Source organism: Entelurus aequoreus, linkage group LG19 (assembly GCF_033978785.1).
Source record: "Entelurus aequoreus isolate RoL-2023_Sb linkage group LG19, RoL_Eaeq_v1.1, whole genome shotgun sequence".
NCBI classification, from domain to species: Eukaryota; Metazoa; Chordata; class Actinopteri; order Syngnathiformes; family Syngnathidae; genus Entelurus; species Entelurus aequoreus.
In genome coordinates this window covers 23847245-23869288 of record NC_084749.1, presented here as the reverse complement: position 1 = coordinate 23869288, position 22044 = coordinate 23847245, and the positions used below count along the sequence as shown (strand labels likewise).

General features: G+C 40.9%; 1 protein-coding gene across 3 annotated transcripts in view; it reads right to left on the bottom strand.

The window, feature by feature from the left end:
• The window catches only part of LOC133635217 (serine/threonine-protein kinase MAK-like), a 55172-nt gene that overhangs the window by 32170 nt on the left and 958 nt on the right, over positions 1–22044 (bottom strand). For 2 of the 3 annotated variants that reach the window (XM_062028138.1, XM_062028140.1), the window contains exons 2-5: positions 12718–12839; positions 10505–10661; positions 10256–10388; positions 1766–1820 (exon numbers count right to left, since the gene is read on the bottom strand). In XM_062028138.1, coding sequence (XP_061884122.1) covers positions 1766–1820; positions 10256–10356 — 156 coding nt within the window. In that variant the 5' untranslated portion in view covers positions 10357–10388; positions 10505–10661; positions 12718–12839. Of the gene's footprint in view, positions 1–1765; positions 1821–8783; positions 8992–10255; positions 10389–10504; positions 10662–12717; positions 12840–22044 lie in introns of those variants that run through there. The other variant, XM_062028139.1, reaches the window with a different exon arrangement.

Sequence of the window (22044 nt, the reverse complement as noted above, 5' to 3'; positions counted from 1 at the left end):
CTCATCTGCTCATCAACACCCGTGCTCACCTGCGTTCTAGCGATCGACGGAAGGACGAAGGACTTCACCCGATCATCCGTGCGGTCGGCGGCTAGCGTCGGATAGCGCGTTTGCTATTCAAGTCAAAGTCCTCCTGGTTGTTTGCTACAGCCACCTGCTAATACACCGATCCCACCTACAACTTTCTTCTTTGCAGTCTTCATTGTTCATTAAACAAATAGCAAATGATTCACCAACACAGATGTCCAGAATACTGTGGAATTTTGAGATGAAAACAGAGCTTCTTTGTATTGGATTCAATGGTGTCCGAATACTTCCGTTTAACTATTGACGTCACGCGCATACGTCATCATACATAGACGTTTTCAACCGGAAGTTTTGCGGGAAATTTAAAATTGCACTTTATAAGTTAACCCGGCCGTATTGGCATGTATTGCGATGTTAAGATTTCATCATTGATATATAAACTATCAGACTGCGTGGTCGGTAGTAGTGGGTTTCAGTAGGCCTTTAAATGAGCTCAAATATACCTACAAATGCGGCATAATGATACAATATGTACATACAGCTAGCCTAAATAGCATGTTAGCATTGATTAGCTTGCAGTCATGCACTGACCAAATATGCCTGATTAGCACTCCGACAAGTCAATAACATCAACAAAGCGCACAGCATAAAACGTTTGGTGGACAAAATGAGACCAAGAAGGAGTGGAAGATTTTACATGTAAACAAACTGTTGCGTCACAGTCCACACTATGGTGAGTTCAAGAACCGCCAAAATGTGTAGGACGAAACGATGTTCACCAAATACTGTCATCAGTGAAGTATACACACAAACATATTAAACAGTGGGCTTTTTAACAATTGGGAAGGTTTGTTTCATGTTTGTCCTCAAAGAAAAAAAATACTAAAACAAAAAAATGTATATATATTATATATATATATATATATATATATATATATATATATATATATATATATATATATATATATATATATATATATATATAATTATTTTTATTTTTAATTATTTTTCCCGCTTTTTTTTCAACGCTTTTTTAAAAATGCTCCAGGGAGCCACCAGGGCGGCACTAAAGAGCCGCATGAGGCTCTTATCTTATCTTGCTGACCCCCGGCCTATGGAAACAAATGATAATATTTATATTGCCGAAAAAGTATGAATTTAACAATACAGTATGTGAATTATTATGGTTATAAGTTGTAGAAAGAGGTTCCGCAGCCTCGGTAGCAGAACCTCCAGGTTCTGTAACAGCTTCTTCCCTCAGGCCGTAAGACTCTTGAACGCATTTTATTAATCCCCTCAATTCCCCCAAAAATTGATTAACTCGCTGGAATATAAAGACAATATAACATACATCCATAAACGTGGATGCATATGCAAAAGTGCAATATATTTATCTGTACAGTAATCTATTTATTTATATCTGCACCTTATTGCTCTTTTATCCTGCAGTACCATGAGCTAATGCAACGCAATTTTGTTCTTATCTGTACTGTAAAGTTCAAATTTGAATGACAATAAAAGGAAGTCTAAGTCTAAGTTTAAGTCTAATGGTGCGGAACTCAGAGGCTACCACCGTGAAGGGTGAAAAATTAAACATTCAGTTTGTTGCATCGCACCTGAAAGTACGATAATACATAAGAAAGGGTCTCTATAGATTGTGAAGGTCAATCTGATATAGTGCTCAAAGACCCAAAAGTGGTGAAAAAAATGTAATAAAATAACTTGTTCGAAATGTCACCTTTAACTCCCTCAGATTCATGCACTCTTCCCAAGAGTAAAATTTCCTCTTCATCCTGTAAAATGACATGATTTCAAACCTCATTATCAATATTACAGACTTATTTACACATCTCAAACAAGTACAATGATATCTTAGTTTGTATATGCCCCGGTTTTAGTACAATTCAGTTTTAGGCAAAAATATTCACCAAAAATATGTCTCAGTTTTCATCATACACTGTCTCAGTTTGAATATGATAATACACACTTTGTTGACTCAGTGCCTGTCCACATGGGAGCATTTTTAGGTCAGAACAGTTAAGAATGATGTCGTTGTCACATGATCAGAAGAAGAAGAAAGACTTCAAGTCAGCTTTCTCCTGATTGTTGTCTTACATGCATTATTTAGATTTCACCATTTGCATCTGGATGTATTAATTGACACGTGTGTGGACGCAATTTTTTCCACCTGCTAAAAAACAAACACGCATAGTACTGACTACAGCTGCAATAACCCACCATAGAGACAAATAAAGTTGAAGCATACAGTTATAGTCCAGTCTAGGGTTGTACAGTATACCAGTATTAGTATAGTACCGCGATACTAGTGAATCATATTCGGTACTATACCGCCTTTAAAAAGTACCGGTCCCCCATCTCCTCGAACCCCCCGTCGTCGTCACGTCGTGTCATTGTTGGTTTTATGAGCAGAGGAGCATGTTCGGCAGCGCACAATCACGGAGTACTTACAAGCAGACACAGTGTGTGGACAGAAAAGGGAGAACGGACAAATTTTGGCTTTAAAAACTAAAGAAAAAGGTGAAGTTATAACACTGAAACGTCCTCATGAAGAGGTGCTTTAAGACATGGCAAGCTAGCTAGTGGCTAACGTTCATCCCCAGTCGGCAGTGTTGTAGCTACTTCTACATCACTAATCCTCGCCTACATGGTGACAAATAAAGTACGTTTCTTACAAGTTTCTTCCCTGCAGGACGAGGAATAGCTAAACATGCTTGTGTCATGTCTGTGTGATCATGTTTTGTTTTAGTCATGTTCGGTTTTGTTTTTGGACTCCTTGTGCACTTTTGTTTGCGTTGTCACCATAGTAACCCATTCGTTTGCACCTGTCATGTCACGCACCTGTTTTCACTGATCATGTCACTATTTAAGCCTGTCTGTTTCTGTTGTTCGTCCTGGTGACATCCTCTATCATTTCATACCATGCTTCATCTATCCATCCATGCTACTGCGACCCACGGAATTAATGTTTATTATAGTTTATTTTTCATGCCATGCCAAGTAAGTTTTTGTTACTGTTCATAGTTTTTTGGCCTTTGTGCATGTCTTTTGTTTTCATAGTTAAGTTTTGTTCTTCCGCCATTGTGCGCGCCTTTTGTTTATTCTTTTTTTGAGTGTTAATATTAAATCATGTATATAAATTCACGTCTTGCCCGCGCCAACTTTCTGTTGCCTTCTGGAAAAACAAATCCCAAGGACCAAGTCCTGACAGCTTCACTACACACCGTAGCTCAGCGGCGTCACAATGTAAACAAACGCCATTGGTGGATCTACACCTGACATCCACTGTAATGATACCAAGTACAGGAGCGTAATTAATCGATACTACTATGATTACATCGATTTTTTTTAGCATCACAAAATCTTCTTTCGTTTTAAAAAAATTCACATTATGTTTATAAACTCAGGAAATATGTCCCTGGACACATGAGGACTTTGAATATGACCAATGTATGATCCTGTAACTACTTTATATCGGATCGATACCCACATTTGTGGTATCGTCCAAAACTAAAAAGTATCCAAACAACAGAAGAATGAGTGATTATTACATTTTAACAGAAGTGTAGATAGAACATGTTAAAAGAGAAAGTAAGCAGATATTAACAGTAAATTAACAAGTAGATTAATAATAAATGTTCTACCACTTGTCCTTAATAATTTTAACAAAATAATAAAATGATAAATGACACAATCTGTTACTACATATGTCAGCAGTGTCACGTGGGGGTTTACGCTTGCTGCGGTTCGTTCTCTCAATGCAACAATGGACGGTTCTGGACGACAGCGTGAAGGTAGGCTTTGGTTTATTAAACATAAATAATCCAAACTACCAACAGTACAGGCAACACAACAAAAAGAAAGGCAGGCGTGCCTAAAACACGAGAGGCTAATCACTTAAACAGATGCTATGACATGGAACTACAAAACTTACTTGGTACAGGCGTGATACAAACAATGAAGCCACACCGAGTGACCGGAAAAGGCAGAACTACATAGAGTCTCTGATGAGCAACAGGTGTGCGACAAGTCAGGTGAAAATCATAAGTAACCATGGTGACTAAACTCAGGAAGTGCATAACCAGGAACTAAAAGGAGTCCAAAACAAACCGATAACACAAAACATGATCCGACCACGGATCATGACAGAACACCCCCCTTAAGGACAGATTCTAGATGTCCTAAAAACAAAACACAAGCAGGGTCAAAAGTCACGGGAGGGCGGAGGGAGGACTTGGCGGGGGGTCGCCAGGCCAAGTGTCCCCGAATCCACCGAGGACAAGTTAAGTGGCGGCGGCGAGTGGAACGCCGCTGCAGCAGGCGAGGCGGGCGACCCGGGAATGGCCACATTCGTGGCCGGCGGGGAGGTGGGTGGACTTGGCGAGGCGGACGTCTGCGTCGTCGTGGCAGGCTTGGAAGTAGACGACGAGTCAGGCGTGGACGCAGCAGCAGACGAGTCAGGCGTGGGTTCGGCAGGCGGCGAAGCTTGGCGTGGTGCAGGTACAGGCGGCGAAGCTTGGCGTGGTGCAGGTACAGGCGGCGAAGCTTGGCGTGGTGCAGGTACAGGCGGCGAAGCTTGGAGTGTCAGCCGAGGTGCAGGAACAGTTAATGTCAGACATGTGAGCAGTCCATGCTTCCAGTTTGGATGACCGAAGACAACTCTTTCACATTCACATGAGCAAAGTTGCTCCAAATTCAGTCCCCAGCTTATTTTGTTTTTTTGCTGCTGGCAAAACATCCATCCATCCATTTTCTACCGCTTGTCCCTCTTGGGGTGGCAGGGGGGCTGGAGCCTATCCCAGCTGCACTCGGACGGAAGGCAGGGTACACCCGACAAGTCGCCATCCATTAATGGAAAAAATTCCTTGTTCTGTATTTTCAGTTCCTGTACTTAATTATGTGTTTAGTAGTGTTGTCCCGATACCAAAATGTATTTTGATACTTTTCAATACTTTTCTTAATAAAGGGGACCACAGAAAATTGCATTATTGGCTTTATTTGAACAAAAATTTTTAGGGTACATTAAACATATGTTTCTTATTGCAAGTTTGTCCTTAAGTAAAATAGTGAACATACAAGACAACTTGTCTTTTAGTAGTAAGTAAACAAACAAAGGCCCCTAATTAGTCTGCTGACATATGCAGTAACATGTTGTGTCATTTATCATTCTATTATTTTGTTAAAATTATTAAGGACAAGTGGTAAAAAATTAATTATTAATCTACTTGTTCATTTACTGTATCTGTATCTGCTTACTTTCTCTTTTAACATGTTCTATCCACACTTCTGTTCAAATTTAATAATCACTTATTCTTCTGTTGTTTGGATACTTTTTTGGATGATACCACAAATTTGGGTATCGGTCCAATACCAAGTAGTTACAGGATCATACATTGGTCATATTTAAAGTCCTCATGTGTCCAGGGTCGTATTTCCTGAGTTTATAAACATAATATACATTTTAAAAAAACGAAAGAAGATTTTGTGATGCTAGAAAATATTAATGTAATCATAGTAGCATCGACTAGATACGCTCCTGTACTTGGTATCATTACAGTGGATGTTAGGTAATGGCGTTTGTTTACACAGTGATGCCGGTGAGCTACGGTGTGTAGTGAAGCATGTTTAACTATTCCTCGTCCTGCAGGTATGATACTTGTAAGAAACGTAATTTATTTGTCGACATGGAGGCGAGGATTAGTGATTTAGAAGTAGCTAAAACACTGCCAACTGCGGCTGGTCTTTAGCCGCTAGCTAGCTAGCCATGTCTTACAGCACCTCTTCCTGAGGGCGTTCCAGTGTTATAACTTCACCTTTTTCTTTAGGTTTTAAGCCAAAATGCGCCCATTCTCCCTTTTCTGTCTTCACACCAGTGGCGTGCGGTGAGGTTCATGTCAGGTGAGGCACTGACTTCATCACAGTCAGATTTACAAACATATGAACCCTAAAGAGTATCTTATTCACCATTTGATTGGCAGCAGTTAACGGGTTATGTTTAAAAGCTCATACCAGCATTCTTCCCTGCTTGGCACTCAGCATCAAGGGTTGGAATTGGGGGTTAAATCACCAAAAATGATTCCCAGGCACGGCGCCGCTGCTGCTCACTGCTCCCCTCACCTCCCAGGGGTGAACAAGGGGATGGGTCAAATGCAGAGGACAAATTTCACCACACTTAGTGTGTGTGTGACAATCATTCGTATACTTAACTTTAACTTTACACTTACAAACTGTAGCACACAAAAAAGCACATTTAATAAAAAAAACGTTATTATGGTCTTACCTTTACTTATAAGTGCGGGAGCAGTGGTGTTCGTGTTGGAAGAGTTGTGAATGAATGAAATATGAAATCCGCGCTGCATTCTGCAGGTGTACCTAATGTTGTGTCCCTATTCACGGCTCCTCCGGCGCGCCGCACGAGCATTGTTGTTTTTGCACTTTTTGGCTTCTTGTTAAGTGACTTTTTTTGGGTGGATTCGGTCTTGCACGTGGAGGGTTTGGGTGTGGGCTTTGGTTGGTGTGGCGCTCCCGTCGGGCGGTGCATTCTGCGGCGGAGGTGCTTGGCACCATGAGGCGGGGTTATGAGACGAGCCTCCAGTTTTATGATCGCTCAGCACAAGAAATACGTTACACACATACAGTTGTTGACAAAATACACTGTACATTATATACCTCAGCTAACTAAACTACGGAAATGTATAATATAATTCATATAGCAATACGGTCTCACTGCACAGCAGGCCAGCAGTTAGCCGAATCATTGCGCAATCCATGTTGAGGCACAACTGAGTGACGTGCCTCAACTGGCTGCTGATCACCGTCTCTTCTCAGTATTTGAACGGCAAATGTGAAAATAAAAATAAAAATAATCTAAAACTGGTGAAGTTAAATGGAAAATAACTTTAGTATAATCACTGGATACATATAACAATTTAATTATTATTTTTTTCTTATTACTTTTTTTTTTCTTTCCATGATGGCAGGTGAGGCTGTGCCTCCCCTGCCTCTAGTGACTGCACACCACTGCTTCACACTGTGTCTGCTTGCAAGTACTCCGTGATTGTGCGCTGTCGAACATGCTCCTCTGCTCGTAAAACCAACAATGACACGTGACGACGACGGTGGGATGGGGGACCGGTACTTTTTAGAGGTGGTATAGTACCGAATATGATTCTTTAGTATTCATTAGTACTATACCAATACCGGTATACCGAACAACCCTAGGTTTAGTTACTTCCACTTGCTGTTCTTTATGTCTTCTTCTCAGATCACCTGCCATTTTTGCTTGTTCTGTTCTCCTGGGGGACTTGTTGCTTCGTCCCAGCTTGTTTTATTGCTTGTTCATGTTACGTTATTTCACGGTGCCATTTGAATGCGCTGTGGCTTCTTGTCATCTCTCTATTTTCTTAAGTTGTATTTTTTGTAGACTATCCTGCAATCCTAAGCCAGTGTTTATAAAAGACTCTTTGTTGCTCTTTCTTGTGTTGTCTCTGCATCTGTGGTCCACGTAGGTACAAATACAACATTTGCACAGTGCAAAGCCACTTCTAAGTTAGCAATCCTCACCTCCATGGTGGCAATTACACTGTTTCTTACAAGCATCATCACTGGAGAACGAGGAATAGCTAAACATTCACTACACACACTGTGAGAGGATATGCTAACCTAACCTCTAACCGCAAGCCAGCGCTCTTGAATGTAATCAAAGGTAAGTGGATATATACAAATATTGACATTAACGATACCAAGTAGTATAGTATCAGGTCGATTCCACAGTGATTAAATTAATATTTTTTTTTACCATTAAAACATCTTTTGTAATTTTTGCTATTGTTTACAAACTCAGGAAATGAATCCCTTTACAGAGGAGAGCTGTCCGCCAAAAACCAGATTATTTCAATCAGAGCCAATAGTAGGAAATAATTTAAATATTTAATTTAGAATCAGCAAATTATATTGTTACACTGCAATCCTGTGTTTTTAATAATTCAATGATCTTGAACATTTGTTCAAGATCAATAAAGTAATTTAGTAGAATGTAAAACATATATATGGATATATATATACTGTATATATATATATAGTAATGTGTATAGTTATAAGCTCACACAAGTTCTGTAAATATTTTAAATTTGGAGCATAGCATTATAGTTTTTTAAACCCTTTTTGGTTGCTAGGTAGCGTTTTAAAGTAAAGTTCTAACTCTTTTTTTAAAGGCACAAAAAACAGGTTGGGTTTTGAGAACCTTACATTTATGAATATAAAACATAGTCAATAGTATAATGAGGTTGCAAAAGTAAAATTCCTTTTCAAGTTTTTTCTCATACAGTGTAAATCCAAATAGCAGATCTTTAAGATGATACTCGCAGATGTTGATTCAAACAAACGTGACATAGTATCGGCTGGTTTCGGTGGGTGCCAAAAAAGTACCAGATCTGGTGCCCATCCCTATTGACAAAGCATGATCGTAGTGTAATACATTTTTATTTTGTTTATGCAGTTAAACCGGCTGTATAGCGTAGCGCTTTTATTTTGAAGCCAGAAAAGTGACTGGTTTGATGTTGGATGGACTGTTAGCAATAAAAAAAAAAGTCTCCTTTCGACTTCCTGCCGACCGTCTTTCATTTCTGTTGCGCTTTTATGTCATCTTACTTACTAAATCAGTCACAGCAACAATCTAAATGTTATGTTATCACTGCACCTTAACCGTAACCTGAACACGGAAGTGAAGCACCACCCACCTCTGCTGCAGGGATGTCATCTCTTCTCACGGAGAAAAATAGTCCTTTCTTGTCGGGAGAACAACTTGCCATGGCTTTGAACCTGATATTTCCATAAGGTAGACAACTTTTCTTTGTCAATTTCTGCTCGCTTGTGGCTCATAAGTAGCAAGAGAACTGCAGACAAGTTCGCCCCCGCTACGGCACCGCCCGATGGTCAAAAAGGACGTGTGTGCGTTAATCGCCTGTTAAAAAATCTGTGCCGTTATTAAAATTTATATAGCGCTTTATTATCGCGTTAACAAGGACCGTAAGTGGTAAAGATGCGTTTTCTATGAGAAAAGAACTGCTGACAAAGACCTTTCTTGAAAAGGTGAATAGTGAAGACGGTGGTCTGGAGTACATTGCTGTACGGTGCAGAAACATAGACACTTCGCAAAGAAGAGATCAGACAACTGAAAAACTGTGAGATGTGGACGTGGAGGAGCAAGCATCATGAACATACGGTGGTCAAAAAAGATAAGTAATGAAGTGCTACGGCAGGTTGGAGAAGAAAGGGCTACAGTGTACATCGTCCAAAGAAGGCAGAGAGCCAGGCGCTACGTCCCGTAGATCTGCTAGTGTTCATGATTGAAAGTAGAGTGGAGGGCAAGAGGCCTCTGGGGGGGAGAAGATCTGGAATGCTACATAGGGTAAAGGATGGTGGCGGGCAGCTCCTACGAACATGTCAAGAGGAGAGCAGTGAAGCGGATGCTTTAAGGACTGGACCTACCTTCGGGCAGATGCCTAGAGAGAGATTGCCTATCCCTTTAAACTAAGTTAAATATGCTTCCATTTTTTTCTACAACCTGTTTTGAACATGTTTCTTTGATTTGCCATTTTCTAGTTCCAGGGGTATGCAAACTGTGTGTTAAAGGTCTCGAAAAACATTCAGCTATCCCCATTTGCCTAGTCTTGCAAAAGTAATTAAGTAGAATGAAGGCAATAATCAAATCCTTAAAACGAGAAGATTTAAAGTGATCATTTATTAAAAATACAGAAGCTATACCACACTTTGAGGTATAACTATGTTTGTATTTCTAAATGTGAGCTCTCTGACTGTCACTCCTTAAAATAACTTGCTTTGTCACAAACTGCTGCATTGACTTATCAAATTTGCTGCAAAGAACACAGTCAGACCCTGTTACATAATAAATATGAATGGGTTGTACTTGTATAGCACTTTTCTACCTTCAAGGTACTCAAAGCGCTTTGACAGTATTTCCACATTCACACACACATTCACACACTGATACAAGGCACTACCAGCAGCCATCAGAGGCAAAGGGTGAAGTGTCTTGCCCAAGGACACAACAGACGTGACTAGGAAGGTAGAAGGTGGGAATTGAACCCCAGTAACCAGCAACACTCCAATTGCTGGCACAGCCACTCTACCAACTTCGCCACGCCGTCCCTATCTTCTTATTGTGCACACATTAGTGGTTTGAACTTGCCTTTTTATGGCAACCAGCTCCCCGGTTTCATTGCTCCTGCCTAGGAGCACACTTCCATAGGTACCGTCCCCCAGTTGTTTGAGCATGACATAGCGGTTCATTTTCCATAGACTGTCACTCCAGCAAATAATCCCTATAAGCATTGCAACAAAGTATGTCTTCAGACTAGCGAGTATGTTAATACTCTGCACTTCCTAATGGTTTTTACTCAATTAATGAATAAAAAAACTATGGCCCTTTTTAATCTACCTTTTCTCCCTGGAGATGTAGGCTCGTTGCTTGGCTGCAGGTTCCAGTTGCTCTTATCCAACCGAAGATAAGCCTTTCACAGCAGACAGAAAATCCCCAATGAAGGGAAGTGGATTAAGTTGACATGTGGTTCAGAATGCGCGGGTCAGGAAACAAACTAGAAGGAGGGTCGGAGAAGGGGTGATTGTTAAGTCTGCCAAGCTTGAAAACTGCAGCAGGTTGTAATGCATTTACAAACCCCAAAACCAGTGAAGTTGGCACGTTGTGTAATTCGTAAATAAAAACAGAATACAATGATTTGCAAATCCATTTCAATGTATATTCAATTGAATACACTGCAAGGACAATATATTTAATGTTCGAACTGAGAAACTTTTTTTTTTTTTTGCAAATAATCATTAACTTAGAATTTATTGGCAGCAACACATTGCAAAAAAGAGACATTTTTACCACTGTGTTACATGACCTTTCCTTTTAAAAACACTAAGTAAACGTTTGGGAACTGAGGAGACCAATTGTTTAAGCTTTTCAGGTGGAATTATTTTCCATTATTGCTTGATGTACAGCTTAAGTTGTTCAACAGTCCAGGTCAGTTGTCATATTTTACACTTCATAATGCGCCACACATTTTCAATGGGGGACAGGTCTGGACTACAGCAGGCCAGTCTAGTACCCGCACTCTTTTACTATGAAGCCACGTTGTTGTAACGCGTAGCTTGGTATTTTCTTGCTGAAATAAGCAGGGGCGTCCATGATAACGTTGCTTGGATGGCAACATATGTTGCTCCAAAACCTGTATGTACCTTTCAGCATTAATGGTGCCTTCACAGATGTGTAAGTCACCCATGCCTTGGGCACTAATACACCCCCATATCATCACAGATGCTGGCTTTTGAACTTTGCGCCTATAATAATCCGGATGGGTCTTTTCCTCTTTGGTTCGGAGGACACAACGTCCACAGTTTCCAAAAACAATTGGAGTTGTGGACTAGTCAGACCACAGAACACTTTTCCACTTTGCATCAGTCCATCTTAGATGAACTTGGGCCCAGCGAAGTGTTTCTGGGTGTTGTTGATAAATGGCTTTTATCAACTTGCACTTACAGATGTAGCGACCAACTGTAGTTACTGACAGTGGTTTTCTGAAGTGTTCCTGAGCCCATGTGGTGATATCATTTACACACTGATGTCGCTTTTTGATGCAATACCGCCTGAGGGATCGAATGTCCGTAATATCATTGCTTACGTGCAGTGATTTCTCCAGATTCTCTAAACCTTTTGATGATATTACAGACCGTAGATGGTGGAATCCCTAAATTCCTTGCAATAGCTCGTTGAGAAATGTTGTTCTTAAACTGTTCGATAATTTGCTCACGCAGAGTGGTGACCCTACTCCCATCCTTGTTTGTGAATGACTGAGCATTTCATGGATGCTGCTTTTATACCCAATCATGGCACCCACATGTTCTTAATTAGCCTGTTAACCTGTGGGATGTTCCAAATAAGTGTTTGATGAACCTTCCTCAACTTTCTCAGTCTTTTTTGCCACTTGTGCCAGCTTTTTTGAAACATGTTGCGGGCATCAAATTCAAAATGAGCTAACATGAGCTAAGGCAGTATCTTGTCTTTGCAGTCTATTCAATCGAACATAGGTTGAAAAGGATTTGCAGATCATTGTATTTTGTTTTTATTTACGATTTACACAACATGCCAACTTCATTGGTTTTGGGGTTTGTAGGATATAATTAATACAACTCCAGGGTTGTTATACTGCACTTATTAACACATTTGGTCAACGTATGCTTATTTCCACTGTCCACAATTTATTCTATATTCGATTGTATGGAGATGGAGCCGCTCAGAGCTGAATTTGTGGCAAGGGCAGACTACACCATGGGCTGGTTGCCAGTTGCAGGACACATATTGCCCCTTAGAAACCAGATCCATTTCTATATGGAGAATAATGTGTGTCTTTATTAAAAAAAGCTTTTTTTGGACACTGAATTCATTTTTGGGTTAAATTTAGTGAACTGATTTTTTTTTTTTACATCAAATTATTCTGACAATTTCATTGAATAAACATTTCTGAGGAAAATGTGTGTGTTTAAAAATTCAGTTTGTTAAAATACAGTGTTTTAAATTTCAGTGTAAAAAAAATCAGTGTATAAAAATTCTGTGGAGAAAATTTTGTTCCTTCAAAACTTAAGACTCACTTGGTAAATCAAAGATCCTGTATCCGAACCAGCCAATGAGATGTCAAGTTTGAAGCCATGTGACATGGGTCTTGCTGAGCAGCAAAAATGCAGTTTATGCAGCACAACACTCTGCAACAGACCTAGGCATAATACAACATAATACACATGTTAATCCAGCCCGCAAGATGTTTCCGAACTATAGAAACAATTCCAATGGTTAGAATTTGCACTTTTGAGTGACTTGGGTTAATACGATAATCTAAGTTACACTGCAAACCAATTATGATTTTTTTTGCACTCAAGTATCACGGATCAGATACATTTTGCCAGTCTAAAGGCTCCCAAGTGCTTCAAATCTGATCTTTTCGTATCAGGCCCCGTTTACACTGCACACTCGTGTTGTCCCGATACCAATATTTTGGTACCGGTACCAAAATGCATTTCGATACTTTTCGGTACTTTTCGATACTTTTCTAAATAAAGGGGACAACAAAAAAATGCATTATTGGCTTTATTTTAACAAAAAATCTTAGGGTACATTTAACATATGTTTCTTATTGCAAGTTTGTCCTTAAATAAAATAGTGAACATACAAGACAAATTGTCTTTTATTCGTAAGTAATCAAACAAAGGCTCTGAAATTAGTCTGCTGACCTATGCAGTAACAGATTGTGTCATTTTCCATTCTATTATTTTGTCAAAATTATGAAGGACAAGTGGTAGAAAATGAATTACTAATCTACTTGTTCATTTACTGTTAATATCTGCTTACTTTATCTTTTAACATGTTGTATCTACACTTCTGTTAAAATGTAATAATCACTTATTCTTCTGTTGTTTGGATACTTTACATTAGTTTTGGATGATACCACTAATTTATAAATAAATGATAAATGGGTTGGTTATACTTGTATAGCGCTTTTCTACCTTCAAGGTACTCAAAGCGCTTTGACAGTATTTCCACATTTACCCATTCACACACTGATGGCGGGAGCTGCCATGCAAGGCGCTAACCAGCAGCCATCAGAGGCAAAGGGTGAAGTGTCTTGCCCAAGGACACAACGGACGTGACTAGGAAGGTAGAAGGTGGGAATTGAACCCCAGTAACCAGCAACACTCCGATTGCTGGCACAGCCACTCTACCAACTTCGCCACGCCGTCCCTTTAGGTATCGATTTGATACCAATTAGTTACAGGATCATACAATGATCATACTCAAAGTCTTCATGTGTCCAGGGACGTATTTCCTGAGTTTATAAACATAATATAAATATAAAATATAAAAACAAAAGAAGGTTTTGTGATGCTAAAAAATATCGATGTAATCATATTAGTATCGACTAGATACGCTCTTGTACTTGGTATCATTACAGTGGATGTTAGGTGTAGATCCACCAATGGCGTTTGTTTACATTGTGACACCGGTGAGCTAAAGCGTGTTTAGCTATTCCTCGTCCAGCAGGGATGATACTTGTAAGAAACATACTTTATTTGTCGCCATGGAGGCGAGGATTAGTGATTTAGAAGTAGCTAAAACACTGCCGACTGCGGATGGACTTTAGCCGCTAGCTAGCTAGCCATGTCTTAAAGCACCTCTTCCTGAGGGCGTTTCAGTGTTATAACTTCACCTTTATCTTTAGTTTTTAAGCCAAAATGCGTCCGTTCTCCATTTTCTGTCTACACAAATTGTCTGCTTTTAAGTACTCCGTGATTGTGTGCCGGTACTTTTTAGAGGCGGTATAGTACCGAATATGATTCATTAGTATCACGGTACTATAATAATACCGGTATACCATACAACCCTACTGCACACTTAATTGTATTTTTTTGCCCTCAAGTGACACAGATGGGATTTATTTTGCCAGTCGAAACTGTCCAAAGTGCTTCGATAATATCCGATTTGGGCCACATCAGGAGAACTTTGCACTACTTTATATTAGAAATGGCAACAGCGGAGGATGATTGTCCCATAACAAGAAGGTAGAGAAAAAGGCAAGGCTTATCGACTACGGTGTCGGCATGGACTACAAAGGCGGCACGTGCAATTTTTCAGGATTTATGCAGATACCAAATACACATCAGCAGGTACCAGAAGGTAAGAAAAGTTGCTTTTGCATCATATTGCGAAACAAAACGCCAGATAATATGTCTTACCTTATACAAACACCATAATAATACTCGTATGTTGAAGCACTGTACAATCCATCAAGCGGTGCGGCTCCATAGCTTACCAAAGTCGTACTAAAACATTTTGATAGATTTTTAAGCGCTGTGTTTAATGTTCTATATATAAACCCCGTTTCCATATAAGTTGGGAAATTGTGTTAGATGTAAATATAAACGGAATACAATGATTTGCAAATCCTTTTCAACCCATATTCAATTGAATGCAGTCACACCTGGGTGATGTCTGGTCTGGGTTTCGTCTGGTTTCATGTTTTGTCATTTCCTGTTTTATTTTGAAATGCTGACTCTCCCTCTCATTTCAGGTCACTTGCCCTTCCTCCTGTTTCCCTGGTCTGACGTCTTTCCTGATTGCCTGATTGCGCCCACCTGTGTCACCCTCCCTCATGTGTATAAATGTCTCATCCTCCTTCTGTCCTGTGCCAGAGTGTTTCGTATCGTCTTGTGCGTACCTCCAGCGTTCCTTGCCACAGTCTTGTCTTCAGCCATTGCCACGTTTTTTTGTACTTTTGATCCACGGGAGATTCTTTGTTTGTAACCTTTTGTCAGGTAAGCTTAGCTTCTTAGCATCGCCTCCGTTGGAGCGCCTTTTGTTGTATTTGTTAGTTTTTGTTCTTTAGCCCCTTTTTCCCTCCGTAGCCGGAGCGTTTTGAGTTGTTAATATTTTTGTTAGTTTAGTAGTCAGGTTAGATCTGTTTTGATAGCCAGTTTTGTTTCTCCCGTTTTGGACCCCTCCCCTTCTGAGAATAAACTGTTTTCAGTAATCCTGCATCTGTGTCCAGAGTCCTAGTCGGGTCGTGACAAATGCACTACAAAGACAAGATATTTGATATTCAAACTCATACAATTTTTTTTTTAAGCAAAACCAGAATTATTCCGTACATTAGGCGCACCGGGTTATAAGGCGCATTGTCGAGTTTTGAGGGGGAAAAATGATTTTAAGTGTGCCTTATGGTCGGGAAAATACGGTACATAACCTGCAGCATGTAGTGCCTACAAGCGTGATACCCCTTGGCTGGTTCTGAGATGAGACAGATTAGTTAGGTCTTAATTTATCGGAAGTGTGTCTTGAGTTTCTTTGAAACTAATATTTTTGTCCTGAACTTTTCTGCACTTTTTTTTTTACACTGAATTTTTCTATAGTGAACTTTTACACATTCAATATCAAGACACTGTAGTTAAAGGCCTACTGAAAGCCACTACTACCGACCACGCAGTCTGATAGTTTATATATCAATGATGAAATCTTAACATTGCAACACATGCCAATACGGCCGGGTTAACTTATAAAGTGACATTTTAAAATTCCCGGGAAATATCCGGCTGAAACATCGCGGTATGATGACGTATGCGCGTGACGAAGTCCGAGTAACGGAAGTTATGGTACCCCGTAGAATCCTATACAAAAAGCTCTGTTTTCATTTCATAATTCCACAGTATTCTGGACATCTTTTGCAATTTTTTTAATGAACAATGAAGGCTGCAAAGAAGACAGTTGTAGGTGGGATCAGTGTATTAGCAGCGGACTACAGCAACACAACTAGGAGGACTTTGTTGGAGCGCTAGCCGCGCTAGCCGCCAACTTCACCTTGACTTCCTACGTCTCCGGGCCGCCAAACGCATCGGGTGAAGTCCTTCGTCCTTCTGCCGATCGCTGGAACGCAGGTGAGCACGGGTGTTGATGAGCAAATGAGGGCTGGCTGGCGTAGGTGGAGAGCTAATGTTTTTAGCGTAGCTCTGTGCAGTCTGGTTGCTAAGTTAGCTTCAATGGCGTCGTTAGCACAGCATTGTTAACCTTCGCCAGCCTGGAAAGCATTAACCGTGTATTTACATGTCCACGGTTTAATAGTATTGTTGATTTTCTATCTATACTTCCCGTCAGGGGTTTATTTATTTTGTTTCTATATGCAGTTAAAGCAAGATGCTATCACGTTATCTCGTAGCTAAAGCATTTCGCCGATGTATTGTCGTGGAGATAAAAGGCACTGAATGTCCATTTCGCGTTCTCGACTCTCATTTTCAAGAGGATCTAGTATCCGAGGTGGTTTAAAATACAAATCTGTGATCTACAATAGAAAAAGGAGAGTGTGGAATCCAATGAGCCAGCTTGTACCTAAGTTACGGTCAGAGCGAAAAAAGATACGTCCATCGCTGCCTCTCAAGTCATTCACTGTAACGTTCCTCATCTACGAATCTTTCATCCTCGCTCAAATTAATGGTGTAATCATCACTTTCTCGGTCCGAATCTCTCTCGCTCCATTGTAAACAACGGGGAATTGTGAGGAATCCTAGCTCCTGTGACGTCACGCTACTTCCGGTACAGGCAAGGCTTTTTTTTATCAGCGAGCAAAAGTTGCGAACTTTATCGTCGATTTTCTCTACTAAATCCTTTCAGCAAAAATATGGCAATATCGCAAAATGATCAAGTATGACACATAGAATGGATCTGCTATTCCCGTTTAAATAAATAAAAATCATTTCAGTAGGCCTTTAAAGAAACAGATTTTTTTATACACACAATATTTGCACACCAATTGGTATTCAATTGTCAGCATTATTTGTTATAAAAAAAAAAAAAAAAACTAAAAATCCAGGTACATAAATTCCATCCATCCATCCATCCATCCATCTTCTACCGCTTGTCCCTTTCGGAGTCGCGGGGGGTGCTGGAGCCTATCTCAGCTGCATTCGGGCGGAAGGCGGGGTACAGCCTGGACAAGTCGCCACCTTATCACAGGGCCAACACAGATAGACAGACAACATTCACACTCACATTCACACACTAGGGCCAATTCAGTGTTGCCAGTCAACCTATCCCCAGGTGCATGTCTTTGGAAGTGGGAGGAAGCCGGAGTACCCAGAGGGAACCCACGCAGTCACGGGGCGAACATGCAAACTCCACACAGAAAGATCCCAAGCCCGGGATTGCACTCAGGACCTTCGTATGCACTAACCCCTGACCCACCGTGCTGCCCGTTACATAAATTAATTTTTGAAAAAAGCTTTTGTAATTAAGACACACATCTCCGTACATTTTTACTTAAAGAAAAACAAGTGAGGAATATTGTTATATATATACACATTAACCCCCATTTGTATACATTGGCATATACACTATATTGCCAAAAGTATTTGGCCACCTTCCTTGACTCACGTATGAACTTCAAGTGCCATCCCATTCCTAACCCATAAGGTTCAATATGATGTCGGTCCACCTTTTGCAGCGATTACAGCTTCAACTCTTCTGGGAAGGCTGTCCACAAGGTTGCAAAGTGTGTTAATAGGAATTTTCGACCATTCTTCCAAAAGCGCATTGGTGAGGTCACACACTGATGATGTTGGTCGAGGAGGCCAGGCTCTCAGTCTCCGTTCTATTTCATCCCAAAAGTGTTCTATCGGGTTCAGGTCAGGACTCTGTGCAGGCCAGTCAAGTTAATCTACACCAGACTCTGTCATACATGTCTTTATGGACCTTGCTTTGTGCACTGGTGCACATGTGATGCCTTCACAATGTGGGATGTATATGTTTTCTGTCAATCACTTTTTATTGACAAAGGTTATAGCCGTTTTCCATCCATGTGAGTGCAAAGACAGAAATGAAGAGCGGAACTAATGTGTAGTGAAGTAGTTGCCTGTAGGTCCCTTTTTAGGTAGGGGTATTTCCTCCCCTTCCCCTCAGAGGAAACTTGGGAAGCTTCAAGGATTGTTTGTGTCTTCACTCTTCTTAAACATTGCCTGTGTTTTCCAGGAGTTAGACTATGAACACAGTCTTTTGTCTACTGAACTCACACGCCTGTGAGACCTGTAACACACAGTCATGTTAGAAGAAGGGGCCCGCTCCAAACTGTTCCCACAAAGTTTGGAGCATGGATTTGTCCAAAATGTTTTGGTATCCTGGAGCATTCAAAGTTCCTTTCACTGGAACTAAGGGGCCAAGCCCAACTCCTGAAAAACAACCCCACACCATTATTCCTCCGCTGACCACTCTCAGTCAGTACGTGGCCTATCACTTTGTGGCTGAGTTGCTGTTGTTCCAAAACTCTTCCATTTTCTTATAACAAAGCCGACAGTTGACTTTGGAACATTTAGGATTGATCGATTGATTGAGACTTTTATTAGTAGATTGCACAGTACAGTACATGTTCCGTACAATTGACCACTAAATGGTAACACCCGAATAAGTTTTTCAACTTGTTTAAGTTAAAAACAAGTTGAAATAATCAATTCATGGTATAAATATATACTATCAGCATAATACAGTCATCACACAAGTTAATCATCAGAGTATATAAAAGGAATTATTTACATTATTTACAATCCGGGAGGTGGGATGTGGAGGGGGTTGGGGCGGGGGGAATTAGGTTTGGTTGATATCAGCACTTCAGTCATCAACAATCATATCATCTGATAAATGGACATTGTAACAGTGTAGGTCTGACTTCGTAGGATATGTACAGCGAGCAGTGAACATAGTGAGTTCAGAAAGCATAAGAACAAGTATATACATTTGATTATTTACATTTGATTAATTACAATCCGGGGAGGTGGGATGTGGTGGGGGGAGGGTGTTAGTCTAGGCTAGTAGTTACCTGGAGGTGTTGTTTTAGTGCGGTTTTGAAGGAGGGTAGAGATGCACTTTCTTTAACACCTGTTGGGAGTGCATTCCATATTGATGTGGCATAGAAGGAGAATGAGTTAAGACCTTTGTTAGATCGGAATCTGGGTTTAACGTGGTTTGTGGAGCTCCCCCTGGTGTTGTGGTTATGGCGGTCATTTACGTTAAGGAAGTAGTTTGACATGTACTTCGGTATCAGGGAGGTGTAGCGAATTTTATAGACTAGGCTAAGTGCAAGTTGTTTTACTCTGTCCTCCACCCTGAGCCAGCCCACTTTGGAGAAGTGGGTAGGAGTGAGGTGTGATCTGTGTTGGAGGTCTAGAAGTAACCTGACTAGCTTGTTCTGGGATGTTTGGAGTCTAGATTTGAGGGTTTTGGAGGTGCTGGGGTACCAGGAGGTGAGCGAGGAAATTTCACAACTGGATTTGTTGCACACACTGTCCTAAGACAGTTCCACGCTGAAAATCACTGAGCTCCTGAGAGTGGCCCATTCTTTCACAAATGTCTGTAGAAACAGTCTCCATGTCTAAGTGCTTGATTTTATACACTTGTGGCCGGGCCAAGTGATTAGGACAACTGATTCTGATCATTTGGATGGGTGGCCAAATACTTTTGTTGACTTGGATAAGGGACGGTGTGGCGAAGTTGGTAGAGTGGCTGTGCCAGCATTCGGAGTGTTGCTGGTTACTGGGGTTCAATTCCCACCTTCTACCTTCCTAGTCATGTCCGTTGTGTCCTTGTGCAAGACACTTCACCCTTTGCCTCTGATGGCTGCTGGTTAGCGCCTTGCATGGCAGCTCCCGCCATCAGTGTGTGAATGTGTGTGTGAATGGGTAAATGTGGAAATACTGTCAAAGCGCTTTGAGTACCTTGAAGGTAGAAAATCGCTATACAAGTATAACCCATTTATCATTTAATTAACGAGTGTTGTTGTATGTACTACAACCTGTGGCCAAAGGGAGGCACTGTTGGAAAAATTAAAGCATGGCTGCCACCCGGACTCCCCAGAAATCGTGTGTGTTTGGCTTCGTTTTAAAGGAGCATATCTAAACTTACGTCACGCCAATATTTCCACAGCCGTTTTCAAGTTAAAGCCCGAAACGTCGTGTACAGTATCAATAAGTGCAATGCAGTACAAACCTCATCGAGCTGGATGCAATCTTACTTGGAGGGGAGGGAGCAGGTGGTAGCTAGGTGAACGGCACCGTGTCCCCCCCCCCCCCTCAGTAAGCTGTGGAGTCCCCTAAGGCAGTATATTAGGGCCTTTACTGTTCCTAATATACATAAACGACATGTCATCAGCATGCGACTGTGAATTGTTCCTGTTTGCGGATGACTCGGCCCTGCTGGTATCCGGCAAGGACAAGTCACAGGTGGAGAAAATCCTCAGTGCTGAACTCTGTAGAATTTGCACCTGGCTCGCTGACAACAAGCTATCCATACACTTGGGTAAAACGGAATCCATCCAATTTGGGTGCCACATCAACCTTAAGAAAGTCAATGACTTCATGTAAAAGTGGGTGACATTGTTATCACCAGGAAAGATGAGGTCACCTACCTAGGTTCCATTCTAGAGGCTAATCTTTCCTGTGATAAAATGGCAACCAAGGTAATCAAAAAGGTCAACCAACGTACGAGATTTCTCTATAGAATCTCCTCTCTGGTCAACAAAAGCACCATGAAGATTCTAGCGGGAACTCTCATTCAACCCTTTTTCGATTACGGATACCCTAGCACCTCCAAAACCCTCAAATCTAGACTCCAAACATCCCAGAACAAGCTAGTCAGATTACTTCTAGACCTCCACCCCAGATCACACCTCACTCCTACCCACTTCTCCGAAGTGGGCTGGCTCAGGGTGGAGGACAGAGCAAACATCTTGCACTGAGCTTAGTCTATAAAATCCACTACACCTCCCTGATACCGAAGTACATGTCAAACTACTTCCTTAACGTAAATGACCGCCATAACCACAACACCAGAGGGAGCTCCACTAACCACGTTAAAGCCAGATTCAGATCTAACAAAGGTCTTAACTCATTCTCTTTCTATGCCACATCAATATGGAATGCACTCCCAACAGGTGTAAAAGAAAGGGCGTCTCTACTCTCCTTCAAAACCGCACTAAAACAACACCTCCAGGCAACTTCAACCCTTGACTAACACCCTCCCCCCATCACATCCCACCTCCCCGGATTGTAAATAACCAAATGTAAATAATCAAATGTATTTCTAATGTATATACTTGTTCTTATGCTATCTGAACTCACTATGTTCTCTGCTCGCTGTACATATCCTACCAAGTCAGACCTACACTGTTTCAATGTCCATTTCTCTGATGATGCAATTGTTGATGACTGAAGTGCTGATATCAACCAAACCCTCCTCATCCCACCCCCCGGATTGTAAATAATGTAAATAATTAAATGTATATACTCTGATGATTAACTTGTGGGGTGCCTGTATTATGATGATAGTATATATTTGTACCATGAATTGATTTACGTGGACCCCGACTTAAACAGGTTGAAAAACGTATTCGGGTG